Source organism: Pinus tabuliformis, chromosome 2_2, assembly GCF_031772625.1.
Source record: "Pinus tabuliformis cultivar Carrire ecotype Pingquan chromosome 2_2, CPIR1, whole genome shotgun sequence".
NCBI lineage: Eukaryota > Viridiplantae > Streptophyta > Pinopsida > Pinales > Pinaceae > Pinus > Pinus tabuliformis.
This window is the reverse complement of record NC_142300.1, coordinates 710,708,564-710,726,111: the sequence shown is the minus strand read 5'-3', so window position 1 is coordinate 710,726,111 and position 17,548 is coordinate 710,708,564. Positions and strand designations below refer to the sequence as shown.

The window sequence follows — 17,548 nt, the reverse complement described above, 5'->3', positions numbered from 1 at the left end:
TGCAATTTTTTTTATCAAAGCCATATTACGAAATAGACATGCCTATCGACATAACTACGTATAATTAAATTAAAATTCTAGAATTCAAAACATACACATTCGTATAATTATAATTTTTTTGAAATTATTATTATTATTATTATTAATTATAAAAAGAATTAATATATGAATTAAGAATATATACATTTAGTAAAACATGTAACAAGAAAAACAACACTTATTGACATGACATTTTTTTAATTAAATTAAAAAGAAAAAAGGACATAGCTACTCATCTCAACCCCCATTAATATTATCTATTAAAAAACATAAAAAAGAAAAGAAAATGAAAATATTAAAATATTAATTAAATAAATTATAGAAGAGTTTAATAATAAACCCATAATTTATATAAAATCATTATATTGTATTACAAGCTCGAATTTATTTAGGTGTTTTCAATGTTTTAAAGAAATAGGTTGTGTCAATGTGAATTTTATTAGTATTGTTAGGGTAAACAAATCCATGAAAGAGTTAAAGGTATTAAGTCCATAGTGGTGGTTTCGGCACATTGTTTTAGTGGATTATGGTCTTAGAGCCCATTGATTATATGTGATGAAGCCATTAAAAGGCTTCGGGATTTTCCATTGTAATGTGCCTAAGTTGAGGGGAAGGCTCAACGAGGGCAATATATTGGTCGTCTTGGTTACTTTTCGGTCAATGGGTGATCTATTTTAAGCCATAATTGTTGGTTCATTTTTTCATTGCATGGTTTTGCATGTAAACCTAGCGTATTGTAGTTTATCTTTGCTCGTTTTTGTTTTTAAGCTAACTTTGTCCTCTAATGTTTTATTTTTTAACAAGGAGCGTCAGATCTAAGGGATCATAACCTTTAGAAGGAATTGATGATTTTGAATATCAACACATTTTATGTTGAGGTAGAAACTAACTTAGCGAAGCTTCATTGAGATTGGACCTGCATACATGAAGATTACCTAAGAGGAAATAATGGTCCACTAAGGTGATATGCAACCACATAAAAGAGATTTTTTGAGAAGAGCACCTGGTCTGAGAGGGTGTGTGGGCATGAGAGAATGGTGACATCAGCATCAGATAACAATAAAAAAAGAAAATAAAATTACTTTGGAAATGAAATTTGTAAATTACATGTATATGGATATACAACTATAAGATCAGGTTAGGCAGGCTTACGTCTGTGAGTAAGGTCTTGGATTAAACCTAGGTGATAGGGGAGGAGAGCATGTAGATTTCCCTATTTAATGTTAGAAGGGGGAATTTTAGGGTAAACTTAACTCGATCAAAGAGTCGGCGTTGTTAGGTTTATAGTGTTGGTTTTGGGCACATGGTTTTGGTGGGTCATGGTATTAGACCTCATGGATTACATGTCATGAATCCTTTAAAAGGTTTGAGGATTATCCATTGAAATGTGTTTGATTTGAGTTGAGGTCTCACTTGGGAAGACCAAGATGTTAGCTAGCTTGGCTACTTTTAAGTCATGACTTGGCTACATCTAATTCGAGGCATGTTTTTTGAAGGAATAAGGTAATATTAGATCTATTGTTGGCTAATTCTTCCCCAATTGGGGTTTTCTAGGTTAAATCATGGTGTGCATAGTTTATTTGTATTTTTGGTATGTGTGATTTTTATCATTATCTGTCTCGTATTGTTTTTATCCAAAAAAATTATAGTTTGATCATCCTTCTTTTTTATGCCAATGATATTGTTCTTATGATGAAAAATCCCTAGGACCTTATTGAGTAAATAAGAATCCTTAATGACTTATGCTATAGTATGGGTATGACTGTGAACACTAATAAAACAAAAGTTTTGGTAATCAAAATCAAAAGGATCAGTTATGATACATTTGTATCTAAGAATAATAGCTTGGGGAAAATTCCTTCTTACAAATATCTCATAATCAATATTCATCTTAAGCTCAATTCAAATTATAGCATTGAGAAAATGATAAATGAGTAAATCCAAAATAAATTTATAACTTATAATCTCAATAATAAAGGAAATGCACCATATAATATCCTCCTAATTGAAGAAATCCCTTGCCCCAATAATAACAAAACTATGATTAGGTTCTTAATGAACAAGAACAATACAAATAACCTAGACAATAAGAGGCTCCTCAAAATTACTTCAAACTCCAACCAAAATCATCAACGACTGAGGTACAAATGGCATAAGGATGAAAAGTCTTGTATAAATAATTCGGAAGACAAGAAATCATTCTATATATAGTGATAAATTAAAAATAATTACATCTAAATTTAGGGAGAATGTATGGCATGATAAAGAATTAAAGGATATAATAAAATTAAGATAGTACATTATGTACAACAATGATTTCAAATGTTTTAGAGTCACTTGAAGGAGAGAGATATACATATGGATAAAAATTGAATTTTGTCAAATGGTTGCATGGGCTAGTTCAAAATGCTCATGTACTTTAATGGTTTAGTTGGTTGCAAAAAGAATTTAATGTGTTAGACATTTGGAACTATTGTGAGATTACTCATGGAGAACATGATACAAGTTTTTATGTGGAATATAGACACCATGAAGAGGAATTGTGAACTAGAAATGTGTTTCAAGATACAAACATGGTCAAGGGCAGAAATAATAGCCTTAAGCAATATTGTATGTTATCTATCTCAAGCACCATGAAAAATACCTAGAAACCATGAGATAATCCCTCTTTAGGGAGTCATAGACATCTGAGATGAATGTGGATCCCATTATGAAGTTAGGGATAATTGATGGATCTCATGTGTATAACCATATGTACATTGTCCAAGGAACCTTTGCAATATTTATTTTATTTCTCAACCTTGCAATGATGGAAAGATAGTTTTGATCTTCTATCTTGAGGTTAGTAATTTCTTTGTAATCATTTGACTTTCTCTTACTCTTAGACTTTGAACAACATTAATTTTTCTTTCTAAACATAGTTTTGATGGCATTTTCAGAAATATTGATATATTTTGAAGGTTTTGTCCTCCGTTATCTCCAAATGTTTTAACCAAGAATATATGTCTCCAATGCAACCTCCTTTTATACTCAAGTGACTTTTATTTATGTTTGATACAATTATAGGAAGCATCTCATTATTCATCATTATAAAATTGTTCGTGTATTTTAGATCCCTCATCATCACATTATTCTCAATGGGTGGAAACTAAAATTCAAAATAAGAAGTTAAGATAAGGTGTATAGTAATTACTTTTAATTTTAAGTTATTATTATAAATTGTTTTGGATTTAATCAATTTCCCTTCAAATCTCCTAGAAAATATGGTCCTAAAACTTCACAACCATATAGAATGACGAGGATGACAAGAGTATTGAAGAGGACCTTCTCCTTTTTCCTAAAGCCATTCAACCTTTGATAATCTTCTCAACTTTCATTAATTTTTTAAATAAAATTGTAGTTCCAATTTAACTTGTGACAAAATTCAATTCTGAGTTATTTACAATATGATACTTCTTCTAAATTTATATTATATTACAAATAAAATAAAATAATTTTATTTTTCAAATTTAATGATGATTATTTTATCTACAATTACAAATATGTCAAAGTTAATTTAAAAATTGATATTTAGGAATCTACATAGAAATATATATAAAAAAACTCTTTGAATGTTTGTATAAATATTAATGTGGGATTTTTTTCTAATAATATTGTCTCTTTGTGCCAAGAGGCGCATTCTACAACCCGATATGAAAGCGATGTGTGATTTCGTTTGTGCTCAATGTGGAGTTGGCCCATTTTTAAAAAGGAAAAATACTCTAGAAATAGAAAAACAATATCAGCTAGTTGGTTAGTTTTAATTAAAAGCATGATACATAATCAATAATCTCATTCTCGTTATGCTCACTTGGTTCATTGTTAATATTACAATCTACTAAAAGAGATGTGGTAAAAATATTTCAATGTCTTTTTTAAATAATATAATTTGATATCAACTTTACAGAGATAAAATATTTTTTTTTTAAATCTTATATATATATATATATATATATATATATATATATATATATATATATATATATATATATATATATATATATATATATATATATATATATCGATAGAGAGAGAGAGAGAGCATTAAAAGGGATCAAATCTCTCAATGTGTAAACCTTTTTACAATTTTTTTCATTTTAAAAAGAGATTTGCATATCAAAAGATTTGGTCCCTCTCAATGCTTGGTAGGTCCATACTTAAGATAGATTTATTCTAATTTATACACATTGATATTAATATATTGGTTTTTGACATTTCTTTTATAAAAAATGTTATAATTCTTATCACAAAATTATTAAACTTTCATTATAACTCCTCTATTGACCATCAATCATCGAAGCATGCGTCGTATTATCAACAAATTACTAGATATCCTTCATAAATCATATGCAATTATGTTATAACAAACCTAATGAATGCAGAAATGATACAGAATGTTGTGAAATGCTTCTCACTCTTGCTTAGATCCACAGGTCAGGAATAAATAATTAAGAGATCTTATTCAAAACAAGTAGGTGTATACTATGCATCCATGGATGGAAAGACAAATTGCACCGATGAGACCAAGTGATCTATAATAGCTCCATGATAGTAATTATAGCAATTATGTTTAGTGAAGGTGATCCATTATTCATAGTTCACATATCATAACCATGGATATTAAGATAAATCTTTTCTATTAATATGAATTTGATTCAAAGCACTAACATTACTATTACACATTACTACAAAGCAATTGTTATCAAATTCACCACCACTGAAACCATGCAACACCTCTAACACCTCTAACATAAGATTGACCATTGGGTACTTGCAGCATGAGAAGATTTAACTAGTTTCGTAATTCTTTCCTAACTTTGATGGGTACTACATATTTATTGTGCATTTGTCAATGAATTTATAGATATAACACATACTTTCTAATTAATATGCATTGGAAATATATTAAGATATATCCATTAATCTAAGTATTTTATCCATCTACCATTACTTCCCAACACATAACAAACATTCACACCATTAATGTAACAAACACATGTTACTAAATGCTTTTTGTAATGTATCTAGATCATAGTTAGGTCTGCAACACACCATAGATATGCACATGCAACCAACATATTTTTTAAACATGCAAATAAATTAAACATTCATAGCAACATCCAAATACATAGATCATGAATTAAATATAGTATTAAAAGAACCATTATCATAGTAGTAAAACAATGAGAAGATATTTATCTTTTAGACATTTACAAAAATGAAGGTAGACATCAAAAAGGGCAAGCTCACCAGAAGCACATCTCATGCGATTAAATTTGGACAACGTCTAGCACTTACCTAACCAATTATGTATATATGTCTATAGGCATAAAAAAAAAAATTCGATTTAAAAATATCCATATGAAATGAAGTGTTAGAATATTAATCATGATATCTACTATCATTGTTCTTTTGTCCGTGCTAGATTATTCATAATCAATAGTCTACATGAGTCGATAAGAAATAAATTTTAGTCATAGGATATCACAATTGATTCTCCTCCAACTCATTCATGTATAAAATGTAGCGTTTGGGAATGAAATGTTCAATATTTTGTTTTGTGTCTCTATCTCTAATATGGTATCAGATTCGGTGGAGATCAGAGGGTCAAAGACCGTGAGGAGGATAAGATCCTATGTGTAGAAGGATAAGATTCGTAGCTATTGTGAGTTGTAGGAGCAACTACCAATCTTCTCGTTGTTCACTTCCCTCTATAATTGTGAATTCGAGATCCAAAGTGTTCCAAATCTCAAAGCCAGCCTGAGAAGATTACTAAAAAGAAAATGGAGTTTTCTTTTTAATGTGAGGTTTAACATGAGGAGGTATTATTTCTGGTAATTGTGCTTTAAAATTCATGTAATTGTGGTGTAAAATTCATGAGAAGAAAATTCCATAAATGAGATTTTAGGGTGATTACGTTTAAGATTTTTTTTTTTTGAGATCACTTTGGATTTGGTGAATTTGGGTGCATTTGGCTTTAATCAAGTGGACTTGATTGCATTTTGTTGATTGGAGAAAGATTTGTTGTCATCATGTCAAATCTCTTATTGATACTTACTTGAATGAATCCACCAAACTTGATGGAGAAAATTATGTGAATTGGGAATTCAAGTTGCTGACAATTTTAAAGGGTTATAATTTTTGGTCCATTGTGAGTGGGGATGAACCCAAACCCAATGTTGTAGCTTCTGTTCCACAATGGGAGAAACGAGAGACAAAAGCAAAGGTGTTGTTGCATATGTCCATAAGGGAAAATCATTATTCCTCACGTTAGAGATTGCAAGACATCTAAGGAAACATGGGATGTGCTCAAGGGTTTGTATGAAACAACAAATACAAACTGGATCTTGTTTTTGAACACCAAGTTTTTATCTCTAAAAATCGAGGCAAATGAAAATATAATGAATTTCATATCTCGTGTCAAAGATTTAAGTGATAAGTTAGGAGATATTGGTGAAAAGGTGTCTAGCAATGACTTAGTCACCATCACATTAAATGGATTAGTGCAAGATTAGGAAATTTTTGTTTCAAGTTTTTCAGTTAGAGAGAAGCCCCCTACATTTGATGAATTGATGAATTCTTCTACAAGAGGAGAAAAGGATGAAGAGATTTAATTTGGGATCCAATAGTTTAGATTTGGTGTTGGAAGCCAAGGGTAAACAACCATATGGAGGCACGACATGGGACAAGAAAAAAGGAGGCAAGTTTCAAGCAAAATAAAAAGGTATGGCACAATCTAAATTTCCAACTCATGATAAGAGAAATGATGATTGTTATTATTGTGGAAAACATGGGCATCACTCTAAATATTGCTATAAAAGGAAATATAATGAGTCCAGACAAAGAAACAAAAGGCATAATGGAAATTTTGTTACAAAGACACATCAATCAGTGATGTATTTAAAAATCTTAAATTGAACTGATGATGTGAATGCTTGGTTCATTCATTCTGGTGCATCACTTCATATGGCTTGTAATAAGGATTGGTTTAATTAATATTATGAGAACATTGATGGAACATATGTTTATCCAGGAGATAACATATCACTTAAAGTTCAAGGTTATGGAGTAATAAGTGTGAATTCTCATAATGGACAAGAAAAACACATCCATAATGTGATGTATGTTCCTAGTATTAAAAAAATAATAATTTATGTTTCTACTATTGCTGAACAAGATTTGAAGGTGGAATTTGTTAAAGATATTTAATATCACTACAAGGTTATTGCCACAGGGACCAAAGTTGGAGGGTTGTATAAGTTGGATGTGACCAAGACAAATCATCAAGCATTAACATCTACAACAATGTTAATAGTAGAATTATGGCACCAAAGGTATGGGCATCTAAATCAGAATGATTTAATGTTACTTCAAAAGAACACAATGGTTGAAGGTCTTCCTATTATGAAGAATGATCATGTTGAATGTGAACCATGTGTACTTGGCAAGCAACATAGGGATGAATTTACTATACATAAAGAAAAAAGGTAGAGGGGAATACTTGAATTAATTCATACTAATGTATGTGGACCTATGCAAACTAAATCTCTTGGTGGAGCAAGGTATTTTCTTATTTTTGTTGATGATAGATCTAGGTATACATTGGTCTATTTCATAAGAAAGAAGAGTGATGTTTTTGAGTACTTTAAAGAGTTCAAGAGTATGGTGGAAAAGCAAACTAACAAGTGCATCAAAATCATTACTTCTGATTAGGGGGGATAATATAAATCAAGGGAATTTAATCAATATTGTAAAATCAATGGGATTCGACAACAATTTACAGTGCCACATACACCTCAGCGAAATGGAGTTGTTGAGAGGAAAAAAGAACACTAGTAGAATTTGCATGTAGTATGCTTCAAGGTAAAAATATTTCTAATGGTCTTTGGGCTAAAGCCATTAATGTTGTTGTTTATTTGAAAAATATGAGTCCAACCAAAAGTTTAGAGCTTAAAACACCATTTGAAGCATTTTATGGGAATAAACCAAAAGTGAGTCATTTCAGGGTTTTTTCTCATATTGCAAAAGATGAAAGAAAAAAACTTGATGCAAATTCAATTAACTGTATATTTGTTGGTTATTGTGATAATACAAAAACATACAAGTCGTGTGATCCCAATTCTCATAGATTGATCGCAAATAGGGATGTGGTGTTTCATGAGAATGCAGGTGAAGGTGATAAAATGAATAATATTGGTGTATGGCATGATATTGGTGATTATGTCAAAATAGACACAACTGTTGAACATGAACATGAACAAGTGCAGGAACAGATACAAGTTTAAGAGCGATGAGCATCAAGTAGTCGTGACACTCCAAGAAGAGGAGAGGAGACTCCGCAAAGCAGAAAGAAAGATGAAAACAATAAAACTCCAAAAATTTGATCGCGTCAAAGTTAGGTACCTATAAGCTATAAAGATTACAAGTTAATGTCTCTTGTTATGAATGTTGTAGAACATTCAAGCTATGAGAAAGCTAAAAAATATGAAGAATGGAGAGATGCAATGAATGAAAAATATAATTCTATAATGAAGAATGACACATGGGAATTAATAGAATTGCCTAAAAAAAAAGTTCCATATGATGCAAATGGTTGTATAAATCCAAGTTTAATGTTGATGTAAATATTGATAAGTATAAAGCTAGATTAGTTGCAAAAGGATATTGACAAAAGGAAGGAATTGATTATGAAGATACTTTTTCACCTGTAGCTAAGTTGATAATAATTTCAAATGTATTTGACATTAGACTTTTGTGATTCATATTTAGACTTTTGTGATTCATATTTATTTTTGTAATTAGCTTTCAGATAATCACATCTGATTTACTTAAAACTAAGTAAAAATTTCAAACATTTTATATCAAATGTAAATGACCCTATTAACCTTAAACAAGTTGGTAGCAGTATGAGCATCAACAGCACTGAAAGGATCATCCAAAAGATAAATATCAGAATCTTGATATAAAGCACGGGCAAGCTATATCCGCTGTTTCTGGCCACCACTGAGATTGACACCTCTTTCTCCTATTTCAGTCAGATCACCAAAGGGAAGATTCTGGATATCTTTATCCAGCGAAGACTTGAGGATAACCTCCTGATATTTGTCCTCCATGGGACGTCCAAATAATATGTTGTCTCGTACCGTTCCTGTTTGAATCCATGCAGTCTGAGAAACATATGCGAGGGTGCCACAGACTTGCAACTGCAGAGGCAGGGTTGAGTATAATGAGAAAAAAAAATCCACTAATATAAATGGTTGATAATGTTAGGTTAAGGAGGTAAATAATCCATATTTAATTTCTGAACAGAACCAGGTTGCTGATGTACTGTCAAAGAGGGGAATCGATTCAGAATCAGGTAAGTATCATTTCGTGGCATATGTACAAGACAGACTTATGAATACTGGGTATATTAATACTAATTAGGAAATTCATTCCAGATAAAAGGTTGTTCCTGGTGAAATTATTGATAAACAAGAACTGAAGAGGGAACTGTTTTCTATTTTGTGGATAAGTAGAAAATAGTTACAGTCGTATAGATAAGATAGGGAATATGGTGAAATTATTGATAAAGAAGAACTGAAGAGGGAACTTCTTTCTATTTTGTTGATAAGTAGAAAATAGTTACAGTCGTATAGATAAGATAGGGAATATATGCAAACAGAGGCATTGGCAGGGGAATTAGAGACAAATTTTTTATAAGAAATATGGGAAAATAGAAACCGTCACTGACCGGGAATCTAAGAGATAATGTGCTCTCTTTTTATTGATGAAAAGAAAGCGTTTTTTTTTTAATTTTGAAAAAAAAAAATTAAAAAATCCGTACTCACTCTGCCCCTCAGCTTCGGTACTTCTCCAAGCATTGCAGCTAAAAGAGTTGATTTTCCGGATCCAACTTCTCCACAAATTGCCAATTTTTGGCCATGTTTGACCTCCATATTTATGTTTCTCAATGTGGGCATTGATGAACTGGAATCCCAACTGAATGTTGCAGAATTGATACCAAGAGAGTTGTCGGAGTTCTGATGAAATACCCTCTCAACCACCCGATCCTGTAATTCTGTAGCCTCGAGAAAGTTGATGATACGACTTAATGATACCTTTGCTTGAATGAAAATAGCAATTGTATCAGGAATTAGTCTAATTGGTTCTTGAACGAGGCTCAAGGTGGCTATGAATGTGAAAAAGTTGCTTGGAGTAAGAGGAATATTAAGAAAATAGCAGGTTACAAAAGTTGCAGTTGAAACCAAAACGGGAGTTGACCAAGACAAGAACGCACTGTAGGTTCTTCGAAACTGAACCGCAGAGAGAGATTTGAACTCTACCTTGCGCAGCTTCTCAATATTTTCTTTGAAAGCTTCCTCCCATGCATGCAATTTCAGTACTTTCATACACACCAGAGCTTCTGTGGTAGCCCTTAACCGCTGATCCTGCGCTGACATGAGTTCAGTTTGAAACTTCTGTTGTAACTTCGCCAATGGAGAGTTACAAAGCATGGTAATGATGATAACTGCCAAGGCTGAAAGTGTTGCCCATCCAATTGCATGGACAAGGATGCTTAAACCAAATATGAGCTGGAGTACTGTAGTCCAAGTCAGATGAAACGAGAAGGGAAATTCCCCAATACGGTAAGCATCTACTGCTATATAATTGATGATTTTGTTGGGTATTTTTTTTTTAAATGGGGAAAATACCAAAACCAAACAAACAGATACCACAGAGCCAATGCTCTGTTTTCTTTGTTCCAGGATCTTTGCACAGGGAAGCTTTAAATCAAATATACTCATAACAGTCCATTACACAGCATAAAAATATTTCTATTGATTAAGATATAAAGCCTCATACAAACATTCATCCTCTTTGCTGAGAGGAATTCACCAAAAACGATATTAAACAAAAACTCTGTTTTCACCCTTAGAAATTACTGAGCTGGGTTTACTGCTGTAAAACCCATTCTTACATTCACTCCAGTGAAAAACAACTTACTGCTGTAAAAACAAAATTTACACAGACTTACAAAAAAAAATTCGCTCAACCATTTTCTTTATGCACTGTTGTGCAAAACCACACATGGTTTTTGGCTTTTACTGCATCTTCGTTTTACAGTGCTTCACTCAAAAATTTAACCCACGAGCCCTTTTCATTTGGCTCACACTATTCGCTGCTGCGCTCTTACATATCTCCCATGATACAATGTTAACTCAAAGAAAATATATATATGCGCTCCACACTTTTTCATATAATGGTGTAATAAAATTTTACACATCCTTCTGTAAAAATAATTTTACACCTCCCTGGTTCCTTTTGTTGCACTGTGCCTTATATGAAATACACTAGTCAACATACATAAAAAAAACTTACTTCAAACATATGCACTCATCCTTTTTGTTCCTCTGGTTGTTTTTCGCTGCAGCGAACCAGGTTCTTTTTCTTCCCGCGTGCCAAATGTTACCACACTCTCCACATTCTTTCCATGTTCTTTTTACAACCTCCGCCCGCTCTCGTTTTACAAAAAATGTGGTCAACACAATAAAAAACTTGACATTTTTCAATGTGTATGCCATATATTAAAACATAACACATAACGTGTATACCAAAGCAAAACAATGCATGCCGTATAAACTTAAATGGCTTACCCACTTTCTTAAATTTGATTTGACTCTTTTGCAGGCAGGAGTGGCGGTCAACTAGACTTGTTTTTTTTACTCCACGTAAGTGTTTAATGTTGCCCGTATGCAGGTTTGGACAATCAATGGTGGAGAGCGCCGGAGCAGATCGGACGGCGGAGATCAATATCGGAAGCCACCTTGTTGCTGAGCTTTACCTCCCGATGGGTCAAAGTTGCCTACGTCAGGCGAGAGCCACGTGCCTGCACCAAAACGCATCGGAGCTCAACAATACGGAAACCACTTTTCATGGATGGCGGTGCGATGAGCTCTGGGCGGTTTTGTGGTTTTCAGTCTGGCGGTTTTGGAGAGCGCAGTACGGCTGCGTTGAAATTACATTTTCAACACTCCCCTTTAATTTCAACTGCTGGGCATTCAATCTTACCCAAGCACTTCCTCACATGGAGGGATTCACTAACTGCTGTTACAAGAATATCTTCCTCACATAGAGGGGTTCACCAATCTTCCTCGCATAGAGGGATTCACCAACTGCTTCTGCTGCAGTTCATAAACAAACAAAGTTGTCTTCCTCTTAATAGAGGGATTCACCTGAAATTGTGCTTAAGAGCACCTTCCTCATGACAGAGGGATTCACCATTACAATGTGCTGAAGAGCACCTTCCTCATGACAGAGGGATTTACCAAACTATGCTAAAGAGCATCTTCCTCTCACGGAGGGATTCACCAATGACTATGCTGAAAAGCATCATCCTCTTGATAGAGGGATTGACCAAATGACTGCTTCAAATGCAGTTCCAAAACAAACAATCATTGCACTGCTGTGTGTGCAAACTCATTACAATGTTCTCTTATGCTGATGCATATTCTCTGCTGCACTGTTGTGCCATCTTCTTTACTGCGTCTACCCCACACTGCTGTGTCTACACTTGCACTGCTTCTGCACTTTTCAAAGACAAAATACTCTGTCTTTTCTGGAACAATTACACTGTCCCAATTTACGAATTTACACAGCTGTGTGTAAACATTTCTTACACTCACTGCTTTCATTTTTTCAACAAAACTTCATGCTGCTGCATTTTCTTATTTGCATTGCTGTGTGCTTCTCCTTCTTGCCATCATGCTGCTGTCCATAACTTCTTGCTGCTGCATTGCCTCTGCAATTTGCATTGTCGCTGCTTTTTGTTTCATCATACTGCTGTGCCCATACTCTTGGCACTTCATTCTCCACACAAAAAAAATAACACAGGCTGCTACCTTTTCTTATGCACCCTTGCTTCACACAATCTTAGTCTTCATTTTTTTTACACAATGCACTATTGTGCAATTCCTTTGGCTTTCTGCTGCCACACACATTCTTATACATCCAGTGTGCATTAAAATCTGATGTCCTTGTTTTTCTTTATGCGGTTCTTTGCATGCTACATTGCATATGAAGAAAAACATTACATTTTTCACTGCTGTGTATTATACTCACTCTGCTGTGAGTATGTTTTCTCACATTACATAGAAGGAAACTACCTTCCATTGCCATGAAAAAATTCAAAACTGCTATTCATTCTAATCCATGTGCTCCAAAAAAAAATTTCAAAACTGCTGTCTTATGTTCTATCTTCCCACTGCTGTGAGGGTCTCCAAGCTCTGCATACTTTTCTTCTTGCGCTGCTGCTCTTTACATTTCAGCGCTGCCATCTTTTCTTCTTTATGCATTTCTGTGCATATTGCATAAACACAAAGCAAAAACATTGCTGATTTCATCACTGCTGCATATTACCTTTCAGAGGGATTAACAAAGATTTCATTTGCAACTGCTGCGCTGCAATACATCCTCCATCAACAAATGACTGTTAATACAGTTCAGCAAACAAAAAATTTCAAGCTCCCCTTTAATGTGTGCTTGTCTTCTTTTGGCAGACTCTTCTCAAAACAAATTTAGATCCACTGGGGAGTTCAAGGGGTTTTCAGATTGCCTTTCCTTCCTTCTCCATACTTGTGTAACTTTCTTCTTTTGCATGGGTCTAGCTTGTGTAAGATCCCATGTTAAGTTACAATCTCGTGCCATATGCCCAGTGTTATGACACTTGAAACATTTAACATTGTTCATGAATAAGATTTCATGATTCCTTCTTGCAAAGTTGTTTCTTGGAGGTTGTTGGAGACTACAACATCTATTTCCATGAAATGCTCTACAGTCTTTTGCCATATGACCAAAGTTTGAGCAAGCATAACAATAACCATAAAATGAACTTTGGTACCTGGGAGATGGAGGTTTCCTTGATGTACTTCTGAAGCCTTGCTGCCTTGAGATCCTTTGATGATCACCATTGCCTCTTGCCTCTTTGACATCAGCTACATTTCTTCTTGGAGCTGGATTTCTTCTATTGCAGCCTTCATTTTTCTCCTTGCCTTTGCTGGAACTAGGAGCATCACCATCTCTTTCTGGCTTCTTCACATCTCCTTTGCTTAAAGCATCCTCATCCTTGTTTGAGGATTCACCTACATACCCAAGTCCTGATTTATCAAATGGAGATCTGTGATAGCTGAGCATGTCATCCAGAGCTTGAGAGCTCTTCATGATCTTGTTCATCCCTTCAACCTTCTTCCTGAGGAGGACAATCTCTTCTTCTAACTTTTCACATTCATTATTTTTCTTTGCTAGTTGTCCCTCAGTTTCTTCCTTGCTACGAGTAGCTTCAGCTGCTACTATTTTGAAGGAGATAATGTCAGACTTCATCTTGGAGATTTCTTCATCTTTTGCTTGACTGCTCTTCATTTTCTTTTCAGCTCCTTGTGCCTGCTTCTTGGCTTCTTGTAGTTCGGACTTAAGGGAGGAGACCTCTACCTTGTACTGTCCAATCTCTTCCACAAGCTTATTCACTTTCTTGTGTCTTTGTTCAAGTTGACTTGTCAAGGCACCTTCCTGCTTCTTTGCTTCATTCAGCTGATTTGTCATGGATATGACTTCTTCATGGTGTTTCCTCTTGCATTGATCAAGCTCCTTCTTGAGCTTGGCAAGCTCTTCATCCCTTTCTCTTACTTGAAGCTTGATGAGGTCAAGCTTCTCATTCTCAGCTTCTATGATGGGTTCATAACTTTCTTCTTGACTCATTGTCATGGTCAGTGCTCCCTTTGCATGAAGGTCATGCAGTCTATCCCATATCTCCTTTGCTGATGAATATTTCCCTAGATTCTTCTTCACTGAATCAGGAAGACCATCCAATATAGTCTTTGCTGCTTGTGCATCATACTCCATGGATTCTTTATCCTTCTGGCTGTCATCAATCACTGACTCCCAGACTTCAATCCCCTCAGACATTAGGAAAGCCCTTATCATTATTTCCCATACATCAAAGTTTCCATCAAACTTTGGAACCTCAAATACAATGCTTTCAAATAGATTCCCTTCTAGTTTAGTAGAGGAGGGAGACACATTTTTAGCAGGCCTGGAGGCTTTCTTCTTTGACCTTGCCATTCTTATCTAGGCTTCAAATACTTGACTGTGTTTTCTTTTAAATCACTGACTGTTCCTTTAACAGTAACACAAAAACTTGAAAAATACCTGAATCTCTTTCGCTGAGGCTTCACACTGCTGGAACTGCTGCTGCAACAACACCTTCCTTCAGCTTCTTTGACACTTTTAAAGAGCCTGAACCAGCTCTGTCACCATCAAAGAGCCTGGACTAGCTCTGATACCACTGTTGGGTATTTTTTTTTTAAATGGGGAAAATACCAAAACCAAACAAACAGATACCACAGAGCCAATGCTCTGTTTTCTTTGTTCCAGGATCTTTGCACAGGGAAGCTTTAAATCAAATATACTCATAACAGTCCATTACACAGCATAAAAATATTTCTATTGATTAAGATATAAAGCCTCATACAAACATTCATCCTCTTTGCTGAGAGGAATTCACCAAAAACGATATTAAACAAAAACTCTGTTTTCACCCTTAGAAATTACTAAGCTGGGTTTACTGCTGTAAAACCCATTCTTACATTCACTCCAGTGAAAAACAACTTACTGCTGTAAAAACAAAATTTACACAGACTTACAAAAAAAAATTCGCTCAACCATTTTCTTTATGCACTGCTGTGCAAAACCACACATGGTTTTTGGCTTTTACTGCATCTTCATTTTACAGTGCTTCACTCAAAAATTTAACCCACGAGCCCTTTTCATTTGGCTCACACTATTCGCTGCTGCGCTCTTACATATCTCCCATGATACAATGTTAACTCAAAGAAAATATATATATGTGCTCCACAGTTTTTCCATATGATGGTGTAATAAAATTTTACACATCCTTCTGTAAAAATAATTTTACACCTCCCTGGTTCCTTTTGTTGCACTGTGCCTTATATGAAATACACTAGTCAACATACATAAAAAAAACTTACTTCAAACATATGCACTCATCCTTTTTGTTCCTCTGGTTGTTTTTCGCTGCAGCGAACCAGGTTCTTTTTCTTCCCGCGTGCCAAATGTTACCACACTCTCCACATTCTTTCCATGTTCTTTTTACAACCTCCGCCCGCTCTCGTTTTACAAAAAATGTGGTCAACACAATAAAAAAAACTTGACATTTTTCAATGTGTATGCCATATATTAAAACATAACACATAACGTGTATACCAAAGCAAAACAATGCATGCCGTATAAACTTAAATGGCTTACCCACTTTCTTAAATTTGATTTGACTCTTTTGCAGGCAGGAGTGGCGGTCAACTAGACTTGTTTTTTTTACTCCACGTAAGTGTTTAATGTTGCCCGTATGCAGGTTTGGACAATCAATGGTGGAGAGCGCCGAAGCAGATCGGACGGCGGAGATCAATATCGGAAGCCACCTTGTTGCTGAGCTTTACCTCCCGATGGGTCAAAGTTGCCTACGTCAGGCGAGAGCCACGTGCCTGCACCAAAACGCATCGGAGCTCAACAATACGGAAACCACTTTTCATGGATGGCGGTGCGATGAGCTCTGGGCGGTTTTGTGGTTTTCAGTCTGGCGGTTTTGGAGAGCGCAGTACGACTGCGTTGAAATTACATTTTCAACAGATTTCTCCTGCTGCATGCACTTGTTTAACTTCATTGGACAACTTTAGTTGTTTTTGATAGATTGCTGCAATGATTGAAGAGCGCATTTGCAGACCAATCCGTTTAGTGCCAAAATACCATTGCCTTTGAGATATGGACTCTATTGCCTTGGCAATAAAGAGTGTTCCTACCAAAATAAAACCTTCGTATTTGAATGATTGTCTACCTTCTCAAAATCCAATAAAGGCGTTCAGAAGAAGTGGTCCAGAAGACAGAGTAACTATATTGAGAATAGCAGAGAACCCAGTCCTTGCCAGATTTTTCCGGTGACAACTAACCAGAGCCCAGAAAACTGTTTGACTGGCACATGGGTTTTTCCGTTTTTGCCTAACCAGTTCTTCTGTAAATATTGTATAACTATTGTTTGCTTGATCATCTCCACACACACAAGGCAAAACATCTTCTTCTAGAGGCCTCTTTATTCCTTTGGACAAAAGAGAATTCAACCACCAAAATGTCATCCTGCTGAAGAATCCAGCCTTGGCAAAAGGAGTCACATTGGAATTTAACTTCAACAGCATCTGATTTTCCTCAGAAAACCTTTGGCTGGAATCAAGAGGCCCTTAATTTCGGTAAATCCTATTTAGAAAAATTTCTGACAGAATACCACCCTCTGAATACTTCAATTCCTCTTTCACAGCAGTAATGAGCATCAAACAACATGCTGGCCACGAAAGAAGGGAGACAATGGTCCCATAGGAAAATTCTCTATCATTGATGAAATTCAGCCCAGCTGAAACAGCGTCCACTGTTC

General features: G+C 34.7%; 1 protein-coding gene across 1 annotated transcript in view; it reads right to left on the bottom strand.

The window, feature by feature from the left end:
• Nucleotides 1–17,315, bottom strand: part of LOC149194647 (ABC transporter C family member 10-like) — a 106,510-nt gene extending 89,195 nt beyond the window's left edge. Inside the window, 3 exon segments of the mRNA XM_089407747.1 lie at nt 8,975–9,281; nt 9,909–10,738; nt 16,760–17,315. Coding sequence (XP_089263873.1) covers nt 8,975–9,281; nt 9,909–10,738; nt 16,760–17,315 — 1,693 coding nt within the window.
• Between the last annotated feature and the right edge of the window lie 233 nt (nt 17,316–17,548).